The sequence below is a fragment of the Doryrhamphus excisus genome, linkage group LG11 (genome assembly GCF_037039965.1).
Source record: "Doryrhamphus excisus strain RoL-2023G ecotype Guam linkage group LG11, RoL_Dexc_Guam_v1.1, whole genome shotgun sequence".
Classification (NCBI taxonomy): domain Eukaryota; kingdom Metazoa; phylum Chordata; class Actinopteri; order Syngnathiformes; family Syngnathidae; genus Doryrhamphus; species Doryrhamphus excisus.
Genome location: NC_136367.1, coordinates 20,955,706 through 20,977,266, shown reverse-complemented (window position 1 = coordinate 20,977,266; position 21,561 = coordinate 20,955,706). Strand labels below are relative to the sequence as shown.

General features: G+C 42.7%; 1 protein-coding gene across 3 annotated transcripts; it reads left to right on the top strand.

Annotated features, from left to right (window-relative positions):
* Nucleotides 1-729: 729 nt before the first annotated feature.
* Nucleotides 730-17,843, top strand: mst1rb (macrophage stimulating 1 receptor b). Of its 3 annotated transcripts, XR_013629370.1 has the most exons (22): nt 730-1,151; nt 4,251-5,556; nt 6,646-6,822; nt 6,912-7,034; nt 8,202-8,372; nt 8,474-8,634; nt 8,888-9,023; nt 9,836-9,972; nt 10,234-10,413; nt 10,492-10,591; nt 10,660-10,878; nt 10,952-11,098; nt 12,210-12,363; nt 12,536-12,625; nt 12,707-12,922; nt 14,056-14,136; nt 14,217-14,398; nt 14,504-14,613; nt 14,685-14,850; nt 15,399-15,535; nt 16,463-16,795; nt 17,290-17,842. XR_013629370.1 is itself a non-coding variant. In XM_078794437.1 (21 exons), exons 2-21 carry the CDS (start codon nt 4,351-4,353, stop codon nt 16,692-16,694), a joined length of 4,122 nt encoding a protein of 1,373 aa, XP_078650563.1. In that variant the 5' UTR covers nt 730-1,151; nt 4,251-4,350; the 3' UTR covers nt 16,695-17,843. The 3 variants fall into 3 exon arrangements, 2 of the variants coding, with proteins under 2 accessions (XP_078650563.1, XP_078650562.1); XM_078794437.1 differs by having other exon boundaries at nt 12,710-12,922; nt 16,463-17,843; XM_078794436.1 differs by having other exon boundaries at nt 16,463-17,843.
* The last annotated feature ends 3,718 nt before the right edge of the window (nt 17,844-21,561 follow it).

The window sequence follows — 21,561 nt, the reverse complement described above, 5'->3', positions numbered from 1 at the left end:
GAATCATGCTTTATTTTGCAGTAAGACTGAATGACACTGAAACTGTTGTTGCCAAACTGTTCTTGCCAGGGAACCTGCATAAAACATACTCTTGTTTCCTAAACAAGTTAACATAAGGAAACTGTACATTACATTAGGTACACCTGCCTGCTCTTCATCAGATGCAAAGGTGTTAAAACTCAAAGATACAGTAGTTGTGGTTGGGTTTGACAAGGGTATTTTTGAATAGTGGTTGTACTTTACAATTGTGTACAACTGTACTGCATTGTACTGTACAGTAACGAGAAGTTTGTTAGGATGGTGCAAATAATAACCTTAATTGTTATGATTCAATCTGAACGTGCACAGCAACATGGAATAGTCCATTGCACGAGAATGGAGGGGGAGCTGTCGAAACGATCGTGATAGATTATGAATTATGATGTAGTTTCAAGAACAGGAATTAAGACCAGAAAATAGTAGTACGAGCTTTAAATCGAAAGGGGAACCAAACAGCTTTTATCAACCTTTTTCACAGACACCCCGCATGGAGATGCTAGGTCAGCACCCCCACTGTCAGCCCAGGAGAATGCAGTTTTCCTCAGATGAAGCTGAGTGATGCTTCGTAAGTATTCAAGCGGTAAACTACATTAAATGTGTCTTAAAGTTCTTATCAATGACAGTAAAAGCGTTAGGTAGTAATACCCTCGCCCCAGGAAGATTTTAAGGACTTTTAAGGAAATTGTTAGACACAATTGTTAGATGATAATATGTAAAATAGTTTTTTGGGGGTGTATAAAACTATAGCAACTTAAGCTAACACATAGCTTGTAACATTTAAAAAGCAGGAAAAAAGTGTACTAAGTCAACGTTTCGTATAAATGAAATAAAAAGATGACGAGGGCCCCCCCAATGGCTAGGTACGGCCCTGGCTCCCTTGCACCAGCATGGCATCGAGTGGACGACAACACCACGCAGGGCAGGGAGGAGGGGCGAGCAGGCTAACCAAGGTCGGTCCAACAGTGGAGAAAGCAATCCAGGTTGCAGGTTCCAGGTTAATACATCTACCAGCCCTCAAGGAGACCAGTCTTCTCTAGCCAAACACTTTGAGCTTTTACCGCACTTTTCATCTGACGAAAGAGTTCACATCACTCGGGAAACGACCTGTGTGGGTAAGGTGTCTTTCCTTTTTTAAAACTACTGGATATATACCGGTTTCATTGCTGTATTAAGTATTATGACCATAAATATGTAGAAAAGTTAACACAATAAACTTGATGAGCACCTCACGGAAGTACTATAGATATTGTTGTTCAGGTTTGTGCAGTAATTAGAATATTCCTATTATGTCGAGGGCAGCGTATAAAACAATCATGGTTCTGCTGAAGTAAACAAGCAGAAAACCATCTAAAACAATTAGTTAACTATTAGTTAAAACCAGTGCAATAATAAAACTAGCTAGTTGTCTTATTCTTAGAGCCATGTCGAAGCTGACTTTGAAAAATACTTTACAATTAAATCATTCCTTCCCAAGTGGATAAATAAATGGCAGCCATCTGTGTGGATCCACACCGCATCCTTTGTACTCATTTGGGTTGCTTGACTTCCACTTGATCGATACCTGACCTGGGGACCAGCACATCTAACATAATAATAATAATAATCATCTGACCTTCTCAAAGCCCAGTGAATGCATCTTCCTTGACTTTATTACAATCCTGCAACATTTGGCATGGCCCTGATATCAAGTCAATACTAGTCCCAGTACCTTTTCTTTGAAAATTGGTCGTAATTAAGCAAAGACACAGAACAAAGATTTTAAGCAAAACTTGTTTATCCATTTTATTCAAAACAGCAAAATAAAACAATGTACTAATGTCAACCACAATAATATGCTTTCCTTTTACCTTATTCACTAACTACTACACATGGTCCTTGGGAACGAACGAACAAGTTCCGTTTGTAGACTGTGACGTACATCGAATTTGTGTTTCTTTTGTATTGTACTATATCTGAAGAGCAGTTGAGTTTGCTGATGTTGTTGTGGCGCATTTGCAGCCGACAGTAGCAATAAAGAGATGATTGCTTCACCACCTCACCATCCTTACAACGTCCGAGTAGATATTACAACGTGATCTTTATCCTTTCCGATTGCAAACATACTCAATAACAATGAAAACAACAAAAAGCAATACAAATACAGATATTCGTATGTGAGGAATATTCATCCCATCATGCTAGTATCAATCCCATATTGATACCACGTGTATTTGTATCGTTCTGTCCACCCCAAACAAGCAGCAAGGAACCTATTGTTGTCATTGTTGCATTTCGATTAGTTACAAATCATCCACGTTAGCATGCTAAGTTGCTGTCTGTTTAGGAACTTGCTGCTTTCATAGCAGCATGTTCAATTAGAGACTCGTTGCATCTTCTCAATTTCAGCCATGTTTTATTAAACATGAGCAATGTGACGTAATCGGATCCCTCGTGTCCCCTTTGCTCTTAAACACCACCCCAAAAACTCACTTTCCCCTGTTAAAATGTAACGCACCAGTTGTGTACCTTCCACGTGTATTTTTAGAAAGTATTTTTGTTTTTTAGGTTTGTTTTGCTGCTGACGTAAGTATCGGAACCTGATGAAATGCTCTGACATGATCAGACAAGCCGTCTCATTGAGACTTTGTCAGACCATCGGTCCGTGGACATCATTTCCCTTGCAGGGCACGTAGCGGTTGTGACATGAATGCCAACTAGAGAGGCCGGGGGTTTGTGAGTGCAGCCTAACTGATGCACCCGGTTAATGATCAACCAGGTAATGTCTGCTCGTGATGGAGACTACTTTCAAGCTCCAAATAAGGAACATGCGTCACGTGCAGTACCGAGACATCCAGACAGTATCACAGTATTTCATTGGCAAGGCATACTTAGTACTGATAACACAACCAACCTCACATGATGTTCTCTTTCGAGAGTAATGTGGGAGTCAAATGACACAAGTACAATAAATGTCTGATTCACTACAAACAATGTGAGGTAATATTTACACAATCAAACTGAGAGTCATGGTGGTACGGCTCGCTGAGGGTAGTAAACCGTGAATCAAGCTGTTCTTAGCGTGACTTCCTGCCAAGGTTATCCACGACTGTCTTGTCATTATTTACTTTTGGCAAACTAGTCAGCAATAAGTCATGGTGGTCAGTTGGAAGAATACAAGCGGCGTTGGGCGTGTCTTTTCATAAATACATTTCAAGGTACCACAAACTGACTAAGATAGTTAGGAAGAGTGGATAAACATATGTCAGTGTTGTGTAGTTCCATGCTACTACTTTTATGAAATGAATACAGTATGTCTTTGTACAGTAGAAGCACATTGGGTATTATTTACACGGCATAGAACACCACACAATAAGTTGCCTATTATTACTCCAAACTAGGGTTGTCTAATGGTTATCTGTACCCATAATTAGTAGTATCAAAATGTAATATCGGTCAATATGATTTTCGGATATTTATATAATGCTTTATACCACAGGAGATATGTCATGTTACACATATTGGTATCGGGATATTGAGAGTTGGACAGCCAATATCGGACATCCTTACTCATAACATATACATATTTAATCTAATGTTCCACATTGTTTTGCCAAAATTAAGCATTTCTCATCATAAAAATGTACTTACTTGACTACTGTATTGATGGCATTGTGAAAGCAGGTACAGTAGATACTGTGACGAGCGCCTGAGGCCGGTTGTGTCATTCATCCACCATCATCACCTCATGTTGCAGCATGATAATAATGTGGCCCCGTGTTGCAAGGATCTGTACACAATTCCCAGAAGCTGAAAACATCCCAGTACTTGCATGGCCAGCATACTCACCCGACATGTCACCCATTGAGCATGTTAGGGATGCTCTGAATAAGCGTGGACGGTATTTGGAGCAAATGATGGTCACAGCAGATACTGACTGCTTTACACTAAAAACTGCACAATTTATTGTGGGCAATAACCATGTTGTTTCATCGGCATCTTGATAGTGGAGAAGTGGAGAGATAACTATGACAATATTGCATTTATAAATAAAGAAATTCACTTATCACACTCAGGTCTGGAACCCATTAAGCATGATAAACGAGGGATTACTGTATATTGAATTAATCCATTAATCGATTATTACTTGTACATCAAGATTATAAATTATTAAGTCTAATGAAGATTGTGAAGATTGAACGTGATTGTTCCTTTTGTCCATCCTAACTTTGCAGGTATCATTGGCTGGCGTTAAAGATGCTTTTGTCCCGACGTCATACCTGGAGGTAACCCTGTTTTTCTGTGCTGCCGGCCCCCGAGCACCCCAGGGTGGTGATGGTCAACTGGACCCCCCAGTGGGGGACATGTGTCTGGCTTCAGACTCTTCTGACCTTGGCCTCGTCCGGCTGTCCCTCACTGGCCCCAAACCCGGTCAACTTCTCAGTGGTTTACACCATGCCGTTCTTCCAAGCACGGGGCCCCATCCAGAACATCGTGAACAACTCACTTTACCAGGAGGTGTACGTCGCTTCTCAGAATGTGATCGAAGCGGTCAACAGAAGCTTGGAGAAGACGTGGGGGCTTCGCACCGGCCCCGTGGGAAGTCCAGAGTGTCAGGTTTGCGATCAGTGTCAAATTGACAAAGACCCCAATTTCCTGGAAGACACAAACAATCAGGTGTTGCTGTTGGACACTCTCTTTATGTACTTGTATTCCTGTGGAAGCTCCCAATATGGCGTATGCTACTTTCACCAACTCAACGCTAACGGAGAGCCACCTTCTCTTTCCAAGTGTTTGTTCCGGGCTAATTCCAACTCTGCCGCCTACTGTCCTGACTGTGTGGCCAGCCCTCTCGGCACCAAAGTCACCATGGTGGAAGAGGGTCAGACGGTCTACTTCTTTGTTGCCACCACTGTCAACGAAAGCGTAACTCAGCGCTACGGCAGGAAGTCCATATCGGTGCGGCGACCGCTGGCAACGGAGGATGGCTTCTACAGTGACGTTCGCGGCCTGACCGTCCTTCCTGGGCTGAGGAGGACTTACCATATTGAATACGTGTACAGCTTTTTCACTCAGGAGTTTGTCTACTTCCTGTCGGTTCAAAGAGAGAGCCCGGATCAGGATTCATCGCCCTTTCAAACCCGCCTCGGCCGTCTGCCGCGCAATGAATGGGAGATGAGACGATACCGCGAGGTCATCCTCGAGTGTCGCTTTGAACCCAAACGGCGCAGGAGGAATGCGGTCAGCGAACCCTACAAGGATGTGGTGTACAATGTGGTTCAGGCAGCCCATTTTGGCAAAGCAGGCAGGGAGCTAGCGGAGGAGTTGGGAGCGGAGGAAGAGGATGACATCCTCTACGGGGTTTTTGCTGTGACCGACGACAGCGGAGTCACCGAGCATGATTCAGCCCTTTGCGCCTTCCCTATGGACAACGTGAATAAAGCGATCGCGGTTGGGGTGGACGACTGCTGTAACTCCGGACCGGAGCAACTCTCCAGGGGGCTCTGCCACTTCCAGCCCTGTGAGAGCTGTCCTCATGAGGTGAGTCAAGACGTCCAGTACCATGGGATACAAAATGGCGTAGCTATTATGTAAGAGAGTTCAGCAGTTTGTGACTACATCACAAGAAATACGGTATAAAAAAAAGCATGGGATTTTCGAGGGTTCACTCTGTGCATCGGTTTCAGCACCTTGCCACGTGTGTTCCATAGAACAACGGCATAAACGGAGTGAACCCTTTTGCCAGTCTCGGTGGGTGGAGGCGGGGCCGCTAGCATACACACAGAGTGAAAAAGAGTGTTGCCTTGTGAGGAACAATGCAAGGTAATATTTAGAAATTAAATTTATACATTGCAGTACATTGTCATTTTTCTTAAAAGTAGTGCTATAATGTCGTCTCTCTACACAGACCCAGTCTTGGTCTTTAACCGGGTGTCTCGTGACACCCTGACTTTAGCTTACTAAAAATGCTGAGCGGTTAGCATGTTGCTTTTCTCTGGCTTGGCTGAATGGTTGCTAGTTAGATCCCACAGGAAGCCTAATTAATCTAACTGAATGAGAAGCAATACTTCAATTACAGTCATTCAGGCTTTGCTTCTGTTTTTGCTGTGATTCTTGTTTGTTTTGCTCCTGCTACTGCTAGTTTATCGAAAATCCAAGAGATGTTGAGCTTTTCAGCTTGCAGTGATGTGTCAGTCAGTTATTTGGTTTGGCACTCGACACGAGTAAAAGACAACAAAATGTACGCTTTCACCGAGCTCCAGGGTTTAGCCCCCTCTTGAGGTCTTCTTGTTAGTTTTGGCCGCTGAGCTCAACGGTAGATAACCTGCCAGCGGGACTGGCCAACAAAAATCTTTCATTCCATCACAACAGCAATGTTGCCAATCACGTCACAAATGTATTTTTTTAACATTTAGGTTAACTCAGGAAGAACACACAAGGTCTATTATTATTATTATTATTATTATCACTTGTCATCCAGTATTTGAAATACTGTGTCTCTATAGCTGCAGTACACTGCAAACTTTCTGTAATAATATCATAAATTCCAATGGGATAGGCTCCAATTCACCTGTGATCTGCTGAGGTGGTAGAAATGAATGAATCGAGTACTTGTGGCCTTTCTACCAGAGCATGGAGAACAACGCCACATGCAAAGACCATCCAACAATGGTTTCCAAGCCGTACTACCGAGTGGACCTATTCAACCGACAGATGACAAATGTTCTTCTCACCTCCCTGTTGGTCACCACAATTGACAACAAGACCGTCGCCCACATCGGCACCTCCACCGGTCGATTACTTCAGGTACAATACACTCATTTATTCAGTGATGCAATCTGGTGATGCAATATGTCCTGTCCTGTTCCCATCATATTTTGTGTTTGTGTTCGCAGCTCGTGCTGACAAGATCAAGTCCCATTATCTTTGCTAACTACTCTTTGGTGGAGAACCAGAGGGTTTCATCCATTGCTGCGGTGTACTCGTCGGAGTATCTCCTGTTTGTGGTTGGAGACAAGGTACAGAATACTCACCATACGCTTACGGGGGCAACAACCGTCCAACACAGTGGGCATTACATTTATAAATAGGTGGAGGGTGTGACTGAATGATGCTGTAGGCCTCAGTGAGAAAGTCAAGAAGAATCAATAGTTTTTTATTATATACCTACATATATATTATATATATATATTTGAGTTGCTGGAGTGCAGAGGTGTCCAAACCTTTTCCAGCGAGGGCCGCATACTGACAAATGAAAGGATGCAGGGGCTCCTTTGATATGTTGGAAAGCAACCGATATCGTATTTTTATGTTTATCAGGCTGATGATTATCGGTAACGTTAATTATTGAACATCAACTTTATTTTGTGTCGTTTGTCTCTCATAGTATAACGACTTTTTATGATTTCAACTTCCACAGGGCACATATAGACAAACAACCATTCCCACTCACATTCATACCTATGGACAATTTGGGGTGGCCAATGAAGCTAGCAGGTTTTTGGAATGGTGGAGTGAACCGGTGTACCCGAAGAAAACCCACGCATGCACGGGGAGAACATGCAAACTCCACACAGAGATGTCAAACGGAGGATTGAACCAAGGTTTTTAGATTGTGCCACAGACCAATAAAAAACGTCTGACGGCTACAAATGGCTCCTGGGCCGCACTTTGGAGAGCCTGAGTGCATGCTTGTATGTTGGAGGGGCTGTAACATCAGAACCAGGATTAATCTAATGGCACGATATGACCAGGGTTTGATTTCCATTTTGGTCAACTGTTTATGATTAATGGTAATGGTAATGGTTTTATTTCATTTGAACATGCATCAGATTACAATTGAGTGCATCCCATAATCAGTTCCCAGTTCCACATGTCCAAAAGGAGTAGGAAGAAGCAAAGCTTATTAAATCCTACCCCTCCATTTGGTACTTTTACAATCAGTAACTGTTACATTTGTTCACTTCCTGCTTTCCAAAATACATTTTTTTTGTTTTTTTTTTAAATAATGCACCTCGTACCGAAGTAAGGTTTCATGTGAATTGCCTCTGAAGTTCCGTGAAATGAGTTTGAATGCGACATGATGTTGAGGAAAGAGAACGGTCTAAAGCCACGGCCTAATTTGGGTTCATACCAGGAAGCAGTCTTTGTCCTCTGATTGAGTTAAACAATCATCTCTCTTCCAGATGATTCAGGTTCCCCAGAGAGGACCCGGCTGTCAACACTTCCTGACCTGCGCCGTGTGTCTGACGGCCCCTAAATTCATGGGCTGTGGCTGGTGCTCGGGTGTCTGCTCATGGGAGAGCGAGTGCTCTAATCGGTGGAGGAATGAGTCCTGCCCACCTGGGATCACCGGGGTCAGGCTAGTTCTAGACCCCGTTTTCAAAGAAACGGTTTTCTAACTAATACACATGATTTAATTCAAAGTAGTGCTACATATTCTGCTTTATTGACACAGTTTTTTCCACGGACTGCTCCCCCTGATGGTCAAACAGAGCTAACGGTGTGTGGATGGGAGTTCCAGTCCCCTTTAAGACCCGCTATTACGTCCAGAAGCCACCAAGTACGACTGGGACAGACCTTATGCGCTGTGCTTCCAGTCAAGAGTAACAACACACAGTGAGTACATACACAAGAGCAAATACTACAAATACTCTCAGGGAGCCTTCATCATGTCCTTGAACTTCTGCAGTACAGTACCTAATACACTTTAATACTTGATATCATCAAACTTGTGTTTTTGTTGTACCTGTACCTGAACATATTAAAGTTCAGGTACATACTGTATTTCTTTTCCATGTATAACAAGCTGTAAAGCCAGTAGTATAACCTTGTATAATATAATCACGGCCATGTTGTGTGTTTTTTTTAGCCTGGTCTGTAAGATTCGCTCCAGCGCCACTGACCTGTCTAAGCCAGTCACCATTACAGTGGAAGTGCATGAGGGCAAGTTGGAGGGACGCTACTCTATTGACGGGAAGGCAGAAATGCCAGGCTTCACATTTCTGGTAACCAGTGGCGGGCGGTGCGTTTGGTACCTGGGCCTCCAGTGGGGACCCAAGCCACCTCTTAATACCTCCAGTATCATGTCACAAGTATACAAACCATCAGTAATACTATATCGTCTCTTAACAACTACTGACCTCTATACAGAAGTAATATTTATTATCTAATAACATTTTATATACTGTATATAGACATACAGTGGTGTGAAAAAGTGTTTGCCCCCTTCCTGATACACTTAGGTAAATGTCATCATCAAACAAATATAAACGTTAATCAATGACAACACAACCAAACACAAAATACAGTTTTTAAACGAAACTCATTTATTTGTTGTTATGACGCACAAAGGAGGATGAACAACACCAAGTCTGTCTCCTTATTAATTGAGCTCCACTGTTCATGTCATCATGTGGTGATGCATTCAAGCACACTGGTAACTTCGAGCATCAACAGTGTTGTCAGTGTTGACGGTTGACGTCAGTGTAAGAAACTATAAGAAACAGCCCATTTAGGCCAGCACACCTGATTCTGAAGGCCTTGGGTAGATGACACTGACAAGGCAACACACAAAAGCTGAAATGTGATTGGACAAAAAAGTACCATACACGCAAAGTACAGCCACGGCACAACAAAATGAATATAACGGACTGATGGGAACAAATGAATACAATTCCAGGGAACAAATATTGTACTGTAATTTAAGTTGGTAAAATTATGGCCAGCAGAGAAGGCTCTGACGGCTGGGAACTGACTATTACCTGCAACACATCAACCTGTAAATATGTCATAACTTATCCTAACGTCTCCTCTGCAGATTCCCAACATCACCGAAATCCAACCCAACTACGGGCCTCGCATTGGCGGCACGTTGATCACAATAACCGGAGCTCACCTGGATGCCGGAACCACAAGGAGAGTCACACTCGACGATGTGCCGTGCCCAATTGTGAGGTATGAAAATCTATTGTGTTGTTTTTAGATTGACATAGTTGATGCGTTCATGTAGGAATTTAGGAGTGGAGACTGCGGCTTAATTTGGCACAACACGGGGAACCTCACCCGGCCCGGTTACGAGTCTTATGGAAATTAGTGTTCCCAGAGCGGTTTTATGATATAGGAAGGATAAACTAGAATTGATGTTTATGACATGCAAAACACGATGGCTCTCTATGATTTCATTCTGATTATTCCCATTCACTGTCCTCTTTGCAGCGTCACAGAGCCTAAAGGCAATATGTCCTCCATCATCTGCCGCTCCCAGCCCATCTCAGAGGTGCGGGACGTCCCTCTAGGTGTTTTCATTGACAAGTCTCCTGTGGTCACAACAAAGGTCTTCTACTACAAAGAAAACCCAAAGATTACAGCCGTGCTGCCCGACTGCAGCTTTGACAGGTAAAGGTAGTGGCACCGGCAGAACTTCAATTCCAGTCATTGAAATGTCATCATTTGGTATATTTGTATGAATTCCAGGGGGTCGAAAATAGCCATCGAAGGAGAGAACCTTGATTCTGTTTATCGGACCATCATCCGCTTTAAACCCAACGAGAGCCACCTGAAGCCTGTGACACGGGTACGATGTAGTAGTACTGTAGTAATACATGGATGTATGCCTTAAAGTATGAGCTCCTTTGCGTATAGGAGTGCATCAGCAAGGCCTCGTCCAAGAGGATGGAATGCATCACTCCTGTCTTCCCAAGGGATGAGTCAGAAGAAGGAGAGCTTTCTTTCGACATGGATGGTGCAAAGGGACTTTGGAACAAGGAGTTTTCCTACCACCCCTACGGCCGACCAATACCTTTTGAAACAGAAGGACATGAGCTGCATTTGTACCCCGGGTTTGATGAAGTTTCACTCCATGTAAGGATGGATCAATATGTAATTGATCCATCTTCTCCGATATCATGGTTTCGATTTGCCTTGGTTTCCGCAGCATCAGAAACTGAACCTGGTGAGCTCCTGCATGACCATCGTTATGACGGTGGCGGGCGTCGATTGTGATGCTAAAGTCCTGGACAATGAAATCACCTGCAGGATACCCAAAAACATAACAATCCCCGGCGAGGGGCTGCCAGTAAAGGTTGGTCAGGATACTGCTTTCTATGATTACCTGAAATGCACCACAAATTCTGTACAGTCTATTTATTGTACGCTCAAAACACGATGATTCATACATAATTGTGATGTAAAGGTCCATATTTTATATTAATTTATATATTAATTAATTATTAATAGATACTACAACGACATTGGCTCACAAAAGTTGACTATAGAAAAGGTCCATATCGCCACTATTGTCATTTGTTGATCGCCCAATGAGCAAAAAGATGCAAAAACCAATACAATGCAGGTCAGTATATTGTACTATAAGTAGGGATGTCTGATACTGGCTTTTTCATCAAAAACCAATACGCCGATATTGTCCAACTGTCAATTTTGCGATACTGATATGTGCAACATGATATACCTCCTGCGGTGGAATGAACACATACAGTATGAGTTGTATAAAGCATTTTTTTAATATCAGTTTTAATGATCGGGGAAAAAAATCAGCTCAATATTGCATTTTTATGCTGATATCAGGCCGATAATCATCAGACATCCCTAACTATAAGCCATATAAGCGTTGTGTTATAGGTGACAAAGCCAATTAGTTTAATTTAAGCTGAAAATGACCCCCGGACTGGCCTTTGGACTCTCATGTACCGGGTCCGAGTCACCGGAAATGATACATTTGTACATTATACATGTATCACAGAATGCCTGGCCTTTTGGGCTGATTTCAGGCAGTCTGTCCCTCACTTGAAATATGTTCCGTATGGGAAATTGGACATTTCACCATGTTGGATTGAAAAACCGCTGGTCCATAAGATCAGTTTTCCTGTACATGGTAAAACCATACCAGTGCAAAAATGGAATGAAATACCAAAAATACTTTATTCATGTTTGAATACATTACATCACGTGCATGTGTTACGGTCGGGCCATTAGGGGGGCCATAGGCTTGTAGGGTGATGGCTGCATACATTAGGCACGATGAAGTACATATACCCTGGAGAGTATTTGTTACCCATACAGTATATACAAGTAAGGAAATGCATTCATCTTGAGTCTGGGATGAATATTTAAAAATGGTTTCCCGTTGCAATGAAAAGCCTTTATTTAAAATGTATGATGACTCTTCGTTCCAGATCTCCATTAACGGACAAGTCCACAATGTGGGTACCGTGATCCGGGTCAGCAACCACTACATGGTCGGGATAGTGCTGGGGATCTTAGCGGCTCTGGTGGCCGGGGCCGTGCTAGCCTTCGTTGTCATGAAGCACTTGCGGAAGAAAAAGAAAGGTAGCCTGTTTGGACCTTGTTCAGACCTGTTTATGCAGCAGTTAGCTGCATAGCTGCTGGTGAATTACGCAGCTCTTCCAACCAGAACATCCTTGGTGTTTCATTGTCTATGTTTGTCTGCTCTCCTCATCGGTGGTTGATAATTAAAACAATGTTGTGAAATGTTTCTCAGCCTCCATGGTGGAGACCCGTTTGGCTCACAGTGCTAGCCGTTCCGCGTCAAATAGCGTGGAGATGTCACCCGTTGGGGACTACAGGAGAGGTGCCATTCTAGCCAAGACCCCCCAAGACATGCTGTGGTGCCATTTTCTCTGTCCTTAATAAATGTCTGTGCTTTCACTAGTAGTGTCCCTCAATCCTCCGACTCCCATGGTTGGGTCCGTGGCCTTCCCCAGCTTGGCCTACGCTGCAAGCAGCATAGACGTGACCCTCACCCCTCTCATGGCGGCAGAGAAAATCTCCATTTCCAGTTTTAGGCCGGAGCTGCTGGAGGAAGTGAAGGATGTTCTCATTCCTGCTGAAATGCTGATCGTGCAGCACCATCGGATCATTGGCAAAGGTAAAACAAAAAATACTATTATAGTACAGTGGACCCCCGCCCTTTCTCCATTTTGGAGTCTGCCACTGTTGCCAGACCACACCGACTCATGTTTTTATGCTTCAATGTTTTTTGTTTTTGAGATTTTGCACTTTTTCCAGCGGTCCCTGAACACACCACAGTTGTGTGCGCTTCATCCATCATCTATATTATTTAGCAGTGAGCACCTATGGGGGTGGCACCAATGAGACAGTAGATCGGGTCTACGAGAGCGAGGCTGTTAGGTTGTCTGTAGGTACGAGTATGGCCGTAAAAGGTTGCTTGTCTGGATGTCATTTTGGCCTCCAAGCATTGGTTGCCTGTTGGCTTTAGGATTGATTTTAAGATTTTATTGTTTGTTTTTAAGGCGTTGAATGGGCTGGCCCCCAAATACATCTCGGACCTCATCCAAATTTACTCTCCAGTCATTGAGGTCCGAGGGCCAGCTCCAACTTGTGGTGCTCAAGATGAGAATTAAGACCAGGGGGGACCGAGCCTTTTTGTGTGGTTGGCCCCAAGCTGTGGAACTCTCTCCCCTCCCAAGTAAAAAAGGCCCCCAACATTGAAGTCTCGTCTTAAAAGCCACTTTTATTCTCTGGCTTTTAACTCGGAGTGAGTCGTATGCTTCTGTGTCTTTTAGTTCTTTCTTTTTATTTTAATTGGTTTTATTTTTTTATATACTTTTATTGCTTTGCTTCTTGTTTTTAATATATCTATTTTACTATTTTATTTCTTATTTGATCTTTTAGTTTTGGATTAAATTCAATTTGTACCTTTATTGTATTTTATTTTTACTTTTTATTTATATTTATACGAGTCTGTGCAGCACTTTGGAAACTGTTTATAAAATGTGCTATATAAATAAAGTGGATTGGATTGGATATGTGCCCCGCGTTGACTGGCCACCCGCCTCAGGCAGCTGGGATCGGCCCCAGCATGCCCCCACAACCTAATTGAGGATAAGAGGAATAAAAGAAGGATGGGTGGCCGTTGATTGCATTTGCTGGTAGGCGTGGAACGTACCTTCTGGGAAAGACGGGGATGTACTGTAAAGAGAGTATAGCGAGTTTGGCAAGTTCTCTGCCATTGTGCTTTTTTTTGGGTTTCTCTTGCAGGTCATTTTGGAACAGTCTATCATGGCTACTTCACTGACCACAACAGCAGAGAAATACACTGTGCTGTCAAATCTTTAAATAGTGAGTCAGTCATCGGTACTCGTTTACCATCTGTACTGTTCAAGAGTTGTACTCCTACTAAAAAGTCCGTGTGCCATCAGGAATAACAGACGTGGAGGAGGTGGAGCAGTTTCTGAAAGAAGGCATCATAATGAAGGGGTTCCATCACACCAATGTGCTGTCTCTGCTGGGCATCCTTCTCCCACAAGAAGGTCTCCCGCTGGTGGTTCTCCCCTACATGAAACACGGGGACTTGCGTCATTTCATACGCTGCGAAAAGAGGGTGGGACTTTAGCGTTCCAAGAGTGGATATTCCCGATCTGATTCACGTACTGATGAAACACCTTAACCCCTTCTTAATTTGTTTTTTATTCTGGCTTTTACATAGAACCCCACTGTGAAGGATCTGATCGGCTTCGGGCTGCAGGTTGCCAAGGGGATGGAGTATTTGGCTCAGAAGAAATTTGTTCACAGAGACCTTGCGGCACGCAACTGCATGTGAGTCACACAAACACTCCATTCCTCCACCGACGTGGTGTCGCCACATGTGATGTTGCCTTTTGTCTCAGGCTGGATGAGTCCTACACAGTCAAGGTGGCAGACTTTGGCATGGCCAGGGATGTTTTCGATAAGGAGTACTACAGTATCCAAGACCACAGAAAGGCAAAACTACCCGTCAAATGGATGGCCATCGAGAGTCTACGGACGCAGAAATTTACTTCAAAGTCCGATGTGGTGAGCAAATAAAGCTAAGGTGCTGACTTGCCCTCTTCCTGGTCTGACATTGATAGGCATTTGGCAAAGTTTAGCTACTCATGTTAGCTGTCATTGAATGTATCACCACTTAATAACTGCAAATTGTTGGTTGCTTCTCTGAGACTGCTTTCTGTGTTTGGCGTGTTCATACGTGCATGGACGTGCGAGACAGCCATGAGTGACAGGTAGGTAGGCGGGTAGGTAGGTAGGTAGGTAGGTAGGCAAGTAGGTAGGTGGGTAGGTGGGTAGGTAGGTAGGTAGGTAGGTGGGTAGGTGGGTAGGTACAGTCATGAATCTGAGTCATCTTATTTGACCATTTATTATAGTTTAAGTTTATAGTTTTAGGTTTTCATAGACTGTGCTACACTTTGAAAACCTGTGATCTACAAAGCTAAAGCTAGGATGTTTGCTTCTGGATTTCTGGATGTTTAATAAAATTTGAAGTAAATTTATAACAAAAATGATAATCAACGCTGCATTCAATTGCAATACAATTAGTCCATATTTTGTGTGTCCTCCTGACGCAGTGGTCCTTTGGTGTGCTGATGTGGGAGATGCTGACCAGAGGAGCGAGCCCTTACCCAGAAGTGGACCCCTATGACATAACACACTACTTACTGAAGGGCAGAAGGCTCCCCCAGCCTCAGTACTGCCCTGGCCCTTTGTAAGTGTCACCGATAAAAAATCAGATTACTTTTCTGAATCAGTCTGACGATGATTCCTGGCTGTGTTCGTGCAGGGTTAGTAGTAACTTAGGACTAGGATGAATAATGTTTAGTTTCCAGAAGGGTAGCTTTGAACCGGCACAGTGCGCATATGATGACTCAGCAATGTGAAATCTGTAAATTGTCCACCACTTGGTATTTCAGCACAGTTAGAGGAGATGTGTTGAGGTTAATGTTTACACCAGAAACACGTACGCTTGAGAAACGTTACTATTAAACTTGTTTTTGCAGTTTTAGAAAATATTCTAATGACAAATCTCATTGTGTGCGTTAGATTACAATAGATGAGCCATCTATACTTTGCATCTTGTTCCACGTCCGACTTCAGTTAAGGGGCTATGGAAAGTTGGTCTACGTTACCGTGAATATTTGTCGAGTCTCTTCACCTCAGCAGAGCCGCCGCTGGCCAAACTGCGGCCCCAAGCCGAACATGCTGCTGTGTGTAAAGGCAAACACAAACAGAATAATCATCACTTTGATCAAATGTGTCAAACTCAAGACACCCCATCATTCTATATCGCCCATGGAAGCCTGGGAATCATGTTTGCCAATTATGCACTGCAATGCGGCCTTGCAGATAGTCCCTGCAGTCAAGACCACAACGGACATTAACTTCATATACCCCCATAGCAATAGACCCTGCAGATCTCATATTGGACTTTTCAGTCGCCTCAAAACTAACCATTAGAAGAAGAGAAGCCATCCTTAGATACGATGGATTATCATAAACTAACGAGTTTGACACCCCAGTGTTTGGGGGAGATCCCATAAAGGTTTGAATGAATGTATTATTTGTAGCCGAGTTAATGAGTTTAATGAGTTAAAATGATGCAACTGAACGACTCAGACAGTCCATCTTTTTCCAGGTATAGCATTATGCTCGAGTGCTGGGACCCCGATCCAGAGTTGCGGCCTAACTTTGCTACGCTGGCGTCGGCCGTCACCACGATCCTATCCAGCCTCGAGGGAGAACACTACATCAGTCTCAATGTCACTTATGTCAACCTGGACCAGCCACGCCCCTACCCGGCTCTCACCGAATCTGCTGATGAATGTGACTCAACTGATGCTGAAGACGACGGCTCCATCTCCTCCTGATCCCTGAACTCAAGTGGAACAAACTATGGAACCAAATACAAACCGTGCCTGCTTTTCTACCGTACAGTGCAGCTGTAGAGCCTCTAGTCATGTCTTAATTGGTATGGCTTCACACATTTGCTTCTAATTCTTCTGCAGTTCATTAATTGTTCTGTATCCTTTGTATCACACTTTTAGTTCTATGTGCAAAACAAAGCTAAATATAATGTTACTTGTATGGACCCGATGTTTGAGATAGTGTAATAAATTAAAATATTTATTTGTTTATAATTTTGTCAAGATGCGATTTCATGACCTTTTTGATTGTGTAAGTTACGTGCAGTGACCGCTAGAGGTCGGCATTGCGCTAAGGTGAGTACTTTAATGTTTGCTGCACGCTGTAAGCACACAAAGAGCCAGGTTTGTTCCACACAATCTCTTTAAATCACCCAAATAAGCTATGCAGATGATACATACGGTAGGGGTGTTCAAAGTGCAGCTTGGGAGACACTTTTTATCGGCTTGCTGCAAAAAGGCACACTGTAAGAGAAACGGTTGAAAAGGTTCGTCGTTACGTATTTGTTGCTCCCATCTAAACTATTTATTTTCCTCTTAGGAGTTGCCAGGCAAACTACTACATCCCAAATTAAAAGAGGGGATGACACAATCAATCTGTCAGCCCCTCAAATAAACCCAACGGCCCCCGCATGGCATCAAATGAGTCCCTGAACGGAGCACGCCCATCCACAAGGAACACATATCTCCCACAGCAACGAAGAAGGAAATAAATATCATATTGTTGTTGATATCCGGCCCCGAGTGTGACGGGCCCCTTTGATATAGAGAAAGAGCGATCCCGATGTAGATGTCAAAATCTTAAGTGTGCAAAGCATCCTTCTGCGTCTCTTCCCTTCCCTTCGCTGTTATCTGGGGGCAATAAAAGGCAAACAACTGCGTGAGCATCTCCGAGCTTTTCTCCTGAGCTGGGTTCACCATAAGGTCCTGCTCTATAGTGGAGGAACTTTGATGTCTTTTCCACAATGTTGCTTCTTTTTTGCCGTCAGTGTTCAAGCTGTCTTACGATTGGCAGTAGCGGTTTGTCTGCTTATTATCGCACGTCAGCCTCATTAGAGGAGCATCGTTGCTGCTATGAGTGTAAACATTCTGTTAGATTTAGTTTCTGATGGTTACCTGCAAAGTCATCAAACAGTTGCATGCTACACACAGTACATATTTATTGTCCAAAATATACTTTGTACTAAAATAAGTCGTATTTTCCGCACGTACCACAAGGTAATAATCGGAAGTGATCGCTTCGAACATCGCTCATTTACAGTGTCGTATTTTCTTATAAAATGATCAATAAATGGTTGCTGTTTTGTGGTTGACTTTGGCGTTTTAGCAAGTCCATAACTTACTTGTGCAACGGCTGACTTTATCTGCCTTTTGGGTACAGAACGTCTCAGAACGCCATCGCTAGCATTCAAATGCTAATTGTTAGCGCCGATGCAACAGGAAACAAGGTAAGGCGGCAAGAAGGAGATTGATTGACAGTTGTCTACAGCCAATCAGGACTCAGAAGACAATGGGAGGTGTAGAAGAGAAATGGAGAGAAGACGCCTAAAACTACACTCCCTTTTCCCATAATGCAATTCTTCTTAAAGGGCCAGGCTCGGTATTTAACAGCGTCCAAAAAATCTTATTTATGTTTAATACAACTTATTTTTCAAGATTATATCTACTACATTCGGTAAAAGGAGTTGTCTCTGCCATAACTGAATATATTCCACTTTTCAAGATTTTATTGATTGTCAAACAGATTGTCAAATCTGTTCTTGAATCATCTTACATTTTCATTTATTAGTGCTGTCCCTACGGGGCAACATTTTGTACTTTAAATATGTTTAATAAGTGTGTGAGGCCTGTTGAAGAGAGTCAGCGTCAAGCTAGCAGGAAGGGTTAGAGGTTAAGCCAGCCGTGTATCAGAAACAGAAACATTTTTCCTCGTGCCTCAATTTTTCCCGGATGTAACCGCCATCATCTGCTGTATATACAAATAACCATTTATTTATTTACACATACAGTACACTACCTGAGTGGACAATGATCCTCTGCTGGCTGCACGGAAGATCTCGCCTATCTCAGCAACAGATTCGATGTTGCTTTTGTAGCTTATTAATAATGCTATGCTATTGAAAACGCATCATTGGTTTGTATTTGTGCGGACTTGCGACCCAGTGGCTATAATTAACTCTACATGACCCGTAGTATTGACTCCATATCAAAGAAGCTGCAGTTTAACACACACACTCGCACGTATGTGCACACAAACACATTCTTGAGAGATCTGACCTGCATCTTTAATGGAGGGCCATTAATAATTCAAACAACTCCCCTACTCTTGTTTTACAGTCAGAAGAAAAATCAAACTTTTCTTTCCTCAGTTGTTGACAGCGGAGAGGAGACGATGCACAGGAGTCCGCAGCGCAAACTTGTAACCACAATGATGTTAAAAGCCATTGATTTGACAACATCATGCAGGTCCAGTCGGCAGACTGAAGGTCAGGACAGACCAGGTCTACTTTTAAAGGCGGCGAAGGAAGAATTCTGACAAATGTGGCTCTGTGGTGCAGAACATTAGTTCCGCTATTTCACTGCAGCACACAACTTTCCGTGGGAGAGTGCTGGATAATATTATTATTATTATTATTGGGTGTTGTTTTCTATTTCAGGGGTGTCCAAAGTGCAAGATGGTATAGTTTACGTAGAAATTATCATAATTCATATTTTAAAGGCTAATATCGTCACCTGGTTTGTAGCTGCATGCATGACTGGGATCATAAAAAATATATTTTCACTGTCACTCATCAGTTGGCGTGTTCCCTCTATGGTGAACAAAACCCAGCCGTACTCAAACTCCGACTCGGAGATGGCGCTTCACCCTTTTCCTTAAAAAACAAGGACAAAAAAGACGGATACTCTTTAAAAACATGGTGTCGAGCACGCTGAATCTCAGTCTTTTAGGAAATGAAGACAAAGATTGAAATCGTCAAACAAAACATTTACTGTCCTTAGGTCATGGAATATTGATTAGACGTCTCCTTCTCTGTGCCATGGCCCTCATGTAAAATTCAACAAGTCATTACTGCTGTCCTTCGATGACAAAGATACCTGGAGGAATATTGATAAGGAAGATGTTCTACCAGGGTAGCGCAGGTTCTCTTGAATAACCAAGGTGAAGATAATGCGAGCTGACTGCGTTTGTAGGAACTGAACAGTAGTGACACTGACACGCCGCGTGAAAATTAACGTTATGATGGTATTAAAAGCATTTTTGGAAGGTAATTTGATGTCGAAAATATATGCCCGGTTTGGGCACTGCTTCTTCTTTATAGCTCAGAGCTACCCCGAGAAGGTTTAAGGAGAGGAATGCTAAAAAAGACTAGTGTAAATATTCCTGGAGCTAAATAAACATCATACATCACGGTACTTGGAATATATCAAATTAATGATACTTGGCCCAATTTAGTACTTTTGGGATGTCTTTTTTGTCTTATGGGCTCATTTTATTTCGAGACAACGCGCAGTAAAAGTTTGGATCATCACTCACTGGCACAACTTGAAGATCATTCCAGGTTCTACTGTCCTGCAGCATCGCTTCCTGTTCATCTTGTTTACATCTTTTTCCAGGGTCAGCGGAGGTTCAAGCATGCAAATTATTTTCATCACTTACTACAACATTGAATTATTATGCCCTTGGGTTACAGTTGGGCCGGGTGATGCGCAACAAAAATATTGTTATCGTCCTCGCCACATTTTGCAGTTTGACTCGATCACGGTCAGAATATATTCATTCTTTTTGTGGTTGAATAGTTTAAAAATGCATATTTAAAGGGAAACTGCACAATTTTGTATTTTGCATGATTTTTTTTCATTCACAATCCTTATGTGAAACATGAACACATATTTCTTATAACGCCAGAAAATTAGTCAATATGAGCTAGCTAACAATGCACACCCAATTTGACTACGAAGCAGCATTTTATCAATTGAAATACATGCTATCATCATGCACGAACAAGTACCCTGATGATAACAAGTAATACTTACAGTATCTAGCTGTACTATTGGTAATTTATACATTTTCTATCTATTTTTATATCTATTTCTAATTTCCTATCATAGCCCAGGAGCTTATTACGCTAGTTCTATCAACAACAGCAGCATAGACACAGCGACAACACATACCATGTCCGCTCTCCTTGGGATGGCTGTATCTTCCAGCACGAGACCTGGCCTCCAGTCCTCAGGTAAGAACCGCATCTTGTTGAGTGTTTGTAGTGAAATTGAGAGCTAGGTATCCACTTGAAGTGTGTTTAGACACATTTGTGAGCAACATTTGAGAGAGATAAGCCTATTTGTGTACACGGGAAATGTTTTATATCTTTGAGTCGAGCTCATGAGAACTGAGAGCGAGAACAATGTGTTTTTGTTGAGTATATTTTGCCAAAGGAGCCCCCAGTCAGTACATATAAGTACATATAAAAATACATATAAGAGCTAAAACCTAAAAAGCAGCCTCAAATGTCGGAAAGTCCGGGCAAGCGGCAGCGGCCAATTATTGCCACCTTTGTGGAAGTTCCTTTGCTTGATCCTTGTATTGTATTTACTTGCGGCAATGTCCATCTTCTTTGACATTATGTCGCTAATTTGTGATAACGCAACACAATGCAAGGGCATGAATAGAGCCGGGTGATCATTACGCTTTCTTATCAGCTGTTCTTGGCGGCCATAATGGAATGTTCTTTATACTGTGCCCCGCATATCTTTTGGGGTGGTGGAAATGTGATAGAGCGACCAATTTAGCACAATAACAACATTATCATGG

What these genes read in the sequence shown, in the direction of transcription:
- mst1rb (XM_078794436.1), top strand. Translation starts at nt 4,351, where the DNA reads ATGGTCAACTGGACCCCCCAGTGGGGGACATGTGTCTGGCTTCAGACT. An exon ending in TGCCAGGCTTCACATTTCTG is followed by an intron (nt 9,024 to 9,835) that starts GTAACCAGTGGC and finishes TCTCCTCTGCAG; the next exon opens with ATTCCCAACATCACCGAAAT. An exon ending in CCCGACTGCAGCTTTGACAG is followed by an intron (nt 10,414 to 10,491) that starts GTAAAGGTAGTG and finishes TATGAATTCCAG; the next exon opens with GGGGTCGAAAATAGCCATCG.